This window comes from Propithecus coquereli, unplaced genomic scaffold, assembly GCF_000956105.1.
Source record: "Propithecus coquereli isolate 6110/MARCELLA unplaced genomic scaffold, Pcoq_1.0 Scaffold69, whole genome shotgun sequence".
Taxonomy (NCBI): Eukaryota; Metazoa; Chordata; class Mammalia; order Primates; family Indriidae; genus Propithecus; species Propithecus coquereli.
In genome coordinates, this window is record NW_012152951.1 from 1,565,285 (window position 1) to 1,573,252 (window position 7,968).

General features: G+C 35.8%; 1 protein-coding gene across 1 annotated transcript in view; it reads left to right on the top strand.

Annotated features, from left to right (window-relative positions):
• HACD1 (3-hydroxyacyl-CoA dehydratase 1) overlaps window positions 1-7,968 on the top strand; it is a 30,870-nt gene that overhangs the window by 12,261 nt on the left and 10,641 nt on the right. Inside the window, exons 3-6 of the mRNA XM_012660900.1 lie at window positions 469-586; window positions 768-786; window positions 864-952; window positions 4,199-4,328. Coding sequence (XP_012516354.1) covers window positions 469-586; window positions 768-786; window positions 864-952; window positions 4,199-4,328 — 356 coding nt within the window. The remainder of the gene's footprint in view (window positions 1-468; window positions 587-767; window positions 787-863; window positions 953-4,198; window positions 4,329-7,968) is intronic.

Consider the following 7,968-nt stretch of genomic DNA (forward strand, 5'->3'; position numbering starts at 1 on the left):
CATTAAGTACATTCATTGTTGTGCAAACGTCACCTGCTTTCACCCCCATAACTTTTCTTCTCGAAAAACCAAAACTCTACACCCACTGGACATGAACTCCCCATTGCTCCCTCTCCCCCCATCCCCTGGGAACCACTGTTCTACTTTCTGTCTTTATGAGTTTGATAACTCTACGGACCTCGAGTGAATACAATCATATAGTATTTGCCCTTCTGTGCCTGGCTTATCTTACTTAGCATAACGTCTTCAAGGTTCTTCCATGTCGTAGCATGTGTCAGAATTTCTTTCCTTTTTAAAACTGAATAATATTCCATTGTGTGTATAGTCTTCCTTTTGTTTATCCATTCAGTCATTGATGGACACGTAGGTTGCTTCCACTGTTTAGCTATCGTGAATAATGCTTTCGTGACCGTAGATCAGTGGTATTCATTTGGACAGAACTTTATAAAATACTTTTATTTTCTCTAGGTGGTTGGTTCTAGCTATTGCCATGGTACGTTTTTATATGGAGAAAGGAACACACCGAGGTTTATATAAAAGTATTCAGAAGACGCTGAAATTTTTCCAGACATTTGCCTTGCTTGAGGTAAGTTTTGCATCATGCTGCTTTTCCATTGTTGTAACATTTCTTTGAACATTTTTTTGTTGAGCAAAACTCAATCTTATTTTGCTGATTCCGGACCACCTATGGATTTGTTTAATACCAATGTTAACAGGGATTGATGTTTTATATTATTGACTTGTGATTCTTTTTTATTTGCTTACAGATAGTCCACTGTTTAATTGGTGAGTTTTTGCTTTCATTTTGTATTTTCATTATAAATTGCCTTTAGGACAATAGCTGACTTGTTTTTCTCCTTAAGGAATTGTACCGACTTCTGTGATTGTGACCGGGGTCCAAGTGAGTTCAAGAATCTTCATGGTGTGGCTCATCACTCACAGTATAAAACCCGTAAGTGATGTAAACACATTGTCTTCTTGAGCCTGCAGGAAAGCTTTTCATTAATCGGAATCTAAAATATTAACATTTGGGTATTTCAGGAAGCAGAACCATTGGGCAAAAGGAATTGGGTTTGAATTTGAGTATTGAACGTTGACTTAGTACTTTAGTAGAATGACTTTGGAACACAAGCAAAACCAAATATTGGTATTTTATAGCCATAAAATATTCTCCAGGGATGCTTTCCAGTTTTTAAAATGTGTATCCATATTCTGTCAAATAACTAACAGAAAATTTTCTGTGCGATAGAAGCTGCTTATCCATCAAAGTTATTCTCTTTGATTATGTAATCAAAGTTTTCAGTATAAACAGTTTATTTTTCCTCAGTTAGCATTGAGTATTATAGTAACAGACATAAAAATAAATGTAGTTCTGTATATCTGAATAACTGGAAAAGAGTAAATTAAAAATTAAAAGGAGTAAAAGGGTACAAAACTTCAGTTAGACAGGAGGAATAAGCTCAAGAGTTCTCTTGTACGACACGATGACTACACTTAATAATAATGTATTGTGTGCTTGAAAATTACAGTAGATTTTAAGTGTTCTCACCCCAAATAAATCAGTATAGTGGTATTGCATATGCTAATTAGCTTGATTTAGCCATTCCACAGGGTATACTTATTTTAGAGCATCATGTTGTACACCATAAATACATACAATTTTAATTTATTAATGAAAAAATAATCTTCAAAAAAGTGTTAAGGAATTTAAGGAAAAATAAACATTTTTTATTGCAGCATGACAGGAGACCTAATTATTGAATCTAATTAATGGCTTAAACCTTTTGGACAAGACAGACACCATGTTGACTACGTCAAGATACTGGGCCTTTTAAACCCATGACAAATATTTCCTAGCTCAACCCTTCTGACCTTCTCAGCAGCCTTCGAAGTCTTCTGTGTATTTGAGGACAGATCTCTGGCCTCCTTTCTTGTGTCCTCTTTGCTTGGGAACTGACATCTAACCTCTTCTCTGTTCCTCTTTAGCCTCACTGGCCTCCTGTCCACGTGGGGACAGATCGCTGACCTTCTGCCCTTGACTACTCTACACTTTAGCCCTCTTAACTAGTATCTTTCACTCAACTTGCTCGATCCATTTGTCCCTAACCAGTGACTGCCCTGTAGATAGCAATGAGCGCATGCCACACAGGGAGCCAACCTTTTATTAATTGAGATTGCCCACTAGTTTAAAAACAGGAGGACAGGCTGGGTGCGGTGGCTCACACCTGTAATCCTAGCACTCTGGGAGTCCAAGGCGGGAGGATCGATTAAGGTCAGGAGTTCAAGACCAGGCTGACCAAGAGCGAGACCTCATCTCTAGTAAAAATAGAAACATTAGCCGGGTGTGGTGGCGCGTGCCTGTGGTCCCAGCTGTTCAGGAGGCTGAGGCCAGAAGATCACTTGAGCCCAGGAGTTGGAGGTTGCTGTGAGCTAGGCTGATGCCAGGACACTCTACTCAGGGCAACAGAGTGAGACTCTGTCCCCCTTAAAAAAACAGGAGGACAACATTAACAGAATGAAAGAGAGACTGTCACAGGCAGTGGATGAATATAGCAATAGCTGAGCTAGGACCTCAGAGTCTGAAGAATGAGGGAAAAGAAAGATAACAGTAACTAGAGAGGAGAAGGTAAAGGGATGCTAGAGAGTGGTGAGTTCCAAAGAGAAAGAAGGATCCGTCTGCTCCTTTTATTCTCATTGGATCTCTGCCTTAATATGACTATTTTTCTACAACAATACAGGGTGTCCCAAAAGTCACCATACATAGGGAAAATGGGAAATTGTAGCTAAATGTACCTTTATTTACAAAATATTCATTACAAAATTCTCCCTTTGTATGGAGACTTTTGGGGCACCCTGTAGTTTCCCATTGGCACCTATTCACCACTCCTTAATTAATTCAATCAATATTTATTGAACGCATTCTATGTACCTGGTGCTGTGCTATTCTCTGGATTTATAAAAATGAACGAGGCGGTCCCAGCGGTCAAGTGTACTGGGAGAGGCAGTCATACAAATGCTGACTCATGAACCAGTGCTAACTGGGCACCTATTCTGTGCCTGACATTGTGCCGGGGATATGGCTGTTAATAATATAAACACATGTCTCACCTTGTGGAGCCTGTAATTGGGAGAGAAGCGAAACAAGTAATTACACAAATACTTATTTAATTATATTAGTGTTAATTAGCTCCGAATGCACTGGGGCAAACCCAGGGACTTAGTCTGATCTAGGGCGGGAAGGGAGGCTTCCACGAAGAAGGGATCGAGCAGTTGAAGCTGACACGGACAGGACTTAGCCAGACAAATTTTAATACAAATTGGCAAGTGCCGTAATACAGATATGAGTAAAGTACCGTGAGAACAAGGAAGTTGAGTGAAGAGAGGAGAGATTTGGGAAAAGTTTTCCAGAGAGCATGATGTTTTAGCTGGATCTTAAAAGACGAGAAAGGGTTTTCTATGGGAAGGAATTAGAGGGAATAGCATGTGTAAAGACTCAAAAGTTCGGAGCATATTCTGGAAATAACAATTTAGTGTCACCGGAGAGAGAAGTAGGTAGGAATATTGAGTGATTGCAGATGGAGAGATTTCTGAGCTCAGATCGTAAAGAACCTTCGCTATCATGCTCAGGTGTTATTAGAGTTTATCCTTGAAACTTTTAAATCATAGGACTTAACTGATTCCAATTTGCTTTTTGTTTGTTGTCTTGTTTTCTTTTTACGAGGAAACATCCATCCATGAAGAGAATAAAGAGAGGTTAGTCCAGATGAGAGATGATAAAGCCCCGAATTAAAACAGTGGTAATATGGCCAAAGATGAGTGGGCAGGTTCAAGAGTTGGTCCTACCGTAGAACAGGTGTGGTGCAATGATTAACAGAAAGTAGGAGGCTCAGATTGTTCCCATTCTGCTTTCAAGGGGGTAATGTCCTGGGATGGGAGAGTTCTTGGCAACTTCACTTAGAGTGAAGGTTGAGAAAGAAAAATCATTTTATATACATTTGACCTCTCCTTTGAATAGGACATATTTCAGTTCCCCGTTTATAATGAATTTTATAATGGTGACTGTACTAAGTTTTCTGTATTGCATTTGTCTAACCCTAACATTCCATTAGAATAAAAGCCAATACGTAATGAAAGTGTCTTCATTTGAAAAATAAGTTTGCAGCTGAACGACACTGTGGATTTCTCTATAATTCTGCAGATCCAGAACGAGGAGAGTGTGGTGCTTTTTCTGGTGGCGTGGACTGTGACAGAGATCACTCGCTATTCCTTCTACACATTCAGTCTCCTTGACCACTTGCCGTACTTCATTAAATGGGCCAGGTGGCGATGTCTCACAGTTTAGTTTCTCACGGTCCTGTGCGTGCTTATTCTGTGTGCTGAGCTAACACCGGAGAATTAAAATTTGTGTTTTAGCCTGGTGATGCCAGAATGCTGTTGTTGTATTAGCAGTATTAGAACTTGTATTCTAAAAGCTTAATTTAATGATCAGAGATGAATCATGTTAATATATATTTTGAGCAAAAGCAATGCAAATCAAAAAGAATACTATCCTTAAATAACCTCAAACTTGGTCATTCGTTTTTCTTTGAAAGCACACACAACATATACATTTTTGGAATTATATTAAATAACTTGTGCCAAAAATATAATATTTTGTCTAATTGATTTAAATTATTTTAATATTCAATCTAGTATCCATAATTTCTCTTGTATCTACAATGCCTTATTTTTTATTTTTCAGTTTTTTGCTTTAAGTACCAGAGACAGACATTTTAAAAACTCACACTTACTTGAAATTTTGTCATTTGGAATGTGGACAAAATTTATATTTCAAGGGCTCCGAATATAGCTATCCTAAAGCAACAGTTTTGAAAGTCAAAGATGTCTGGTTTTTTTTTTGAAGTTTAAATTTTTTGAGCAATTGATATTTTACAAAATTTTTATAAAAGCAGAACTGCTCTTTGGAGAATAAATCATAAACCAGTATATCATTTTCCAGTCTTCTAATATTATAAATAATGTTATTAACAGTGCTATACCTGTGTTTCTGTTATTTTCAAAAACTCAGATATGTATGTTAATACGTTCTGATTTTATTTGAGAATAATGCTTATCTAGTTTCAGACTTGTTTTTGGTTCCCATATATTAAAAATCTAACACTTTTTCTTAAATTACTCCTTTTTCAATAACTCATGTATTATACATGTTTAAATATAATGATTTAGAATATATAGACAAACCAAAAAGAAAGAAAAAACTTTTAAACTCCTTATGTGCCCTCTAACATGCGGATAATCACTGTGAACTGTGTTATGCATTCTTTTAGACTTTTTTCTTTTACATTTTCTAGCCCTTTTTTAGACATTTGTGGCTTACCATTTTGCATATCATAAAATACTTTAAACTTACAATTTGAGCTTAAATATATTGTCTGTCATAAGGCAGTTACACTACCATTTACATGTGTTTAATTGGTTTTATTATCATACATGAAAACATATTCACTATTAGTGATTGGACCTTTTAAAAGGTTGGCAGTTTTGAATGTCACTGGACGCTAATCCTAGAATGCATAGCAGTACCGTTTTGCATGACAGTCTTCTGGATCTTTGGCATCTTTCAAAATAGTAATTCATGTCTCTTTTCATGTGCCGTACTTACAAAATTTGTTTGAAGAAGATAATGGAATGCACGTTGTACGTTTTCCTTAGATCAGGCACATTAGTCACTATTGCTTTGTCTGTCTGCCTTCCGGAATGCATTTGCATGTCTTGACTTTCTGAAAAAGTTCAAAACTCTGCCATTTCATGTTTCAATTTGCTGTTTAAAAGACAATTATCAATTGCCTTAATGTTATAGAATCTTTCAATTATGAAATGCATGCGTTAGCATGATACGTCATGTCATTTAATGATCATGAATAAATTATGTTTCATGTCAAAAGGATTTTAAAAATCCCAACCATCGAACTATATTATACTCGCCAACTGCATTAAATAACCTAAAATAATATTTGTATTTGGGTTCAAATGTGAAAGCTATTGTTCTCAAATAAAACTTCACTTTAGAAATGGCTTCTTATTTACAAACATTTCATGGTTTGAATATACTTTGATTCTGTTTATGTGTTAAAAGTGTTCCTGGAAAAGTCCACAGAAGAGATAATTGTGCACTGAATTATGTTTTCATAGTGATTTTCACTTTAATTTCAAAAATGCATTCCTTTCAAAAAAATGTTAGGTGACGAGTGGAATCTTCAAGGAAGCATTATATCTTTTTCTGAATGTGATCTAAAAATAGTTAAATCTCCCGTAGTGTCTAGGAGCACAGTGGCGTGCCTGTGATCCCGGCTGAGGCAGATCACTGGAGGCCGGCAGTTCGAGGCTGCAGTGAGCTCTGATTATGCCACTGCACTCCATCCTGGGACACAGAGCAAGATCCCGTCTCTAAAAAACTAACAATAAAAATAAAATAAATAAATAAAATCTCCTATACTGCCCTCAGAAGTTAGAGAGTTATGTTATGACATGCAATCCCTTTAAAGTGTAAGTCAAGTCAAATAAATTAATTTGTTTCCATTTCGTTAGAAATTTTCACTGTCTTTAAGGCTTTAAACTAGTTTATTCTAGGGATGATGTGTTTTTTTTTTTCTGTTAAAGATCAATGCTACCAAAATATCTTCTGAGAGTCACATAAACTTAAAAAAAAAAAAGCTTAATCAGTTTGGATATTTTATTTGAGAAGGGAATATAAAATGTCCAGTTATGTGATTTTAAAAATTGAGGTCTAGGAAAAGATTGATTTAAATGATACACAAATAACTCCACACGACTGGTAAGAAAGCAAGGGATACTTGCAAGGCAAAGAAGGGGTGAACAGGTACAGTAAGGGAATCATTCTTCTTTCTTTAACAGTTCATTTATTTTGGCAAGTAATTTCACCCTCCCCCCATATCCTTAGCATACAGGAAGAAGGCTATTTTTAAATCGTCTCCAAGTTTCTTCAATACTGACAAATTTGACTTTTCTTTGCAGATATTTCTTAATGCCACCAAAATGACTAAATAAAGTACAGATGAATTTGATTTTTTCCTATCGAAATTTGGACCTTACTTTTCTGCAGTGACTGTTCTATAGTGACTGAATTGGAGAAAAATGTTTTACTTTAATGGAGAAATGTCCTTGTCTTGGATCCTTTAGGCTCTTCCTGTTGGAAACCAGTGGAACTCAGGGTGTTTCCTTCACTTGGCATAAACGATGGCTGGCCAACTGTGTGTTAGAGACCTTGCCACAATCCAAATGTGCACATAGTTATTTTGGATTTTGAATAGAACTTTCTCTAGTGTCTAGTTTGCCACCGAGCCAGCTCAATTTTAAGCAAGCTAACTATTCCTTTAATGTGGGCATTTTGGAAGTATCTTGTCTTACTTTGTTATGAGAGCAGTTTTAGATAATATACTCATTAGTAATTGTTGATGCTTTAGGTAGTGTTATTAGTTTTTTGCCATAGCAATTATTTTTAATTAGTAACCACAAAGAGTTTGCTAAAAGCCTCTTAAAAATAACTACTTTGGTAATTTCAAAGTTTAGATATGAAATTAGGATCATAACTGGTCTTTTTAAGAATAACCTTTAATCGATAAATGACTAGCGGCAGGGAAGAGAAGCAGTTATGATTCTATCCACCAAAGAAGCACCTTTACAATAATTTTTTAAAAACTGCACCTACATTTTTTTATGCATAAAAGTATTTCAGTACTGCAAAGTAAGTTGACTTCTTATTCAGAAGATCTTGCCATTTAAAATGGAAACTGTTATTAGAAAAAAGGATGATAATAAGCAAATGATTAAAGTAGAAAAATTAACCTTCTTATGCAAAGTCATTGTAAATATGTAAAGAAAAGAGAATTTTTAAGTTTCAATACAATCGTAGCAAAAGAACTGTAATGTAAACTCCAATAATTATTC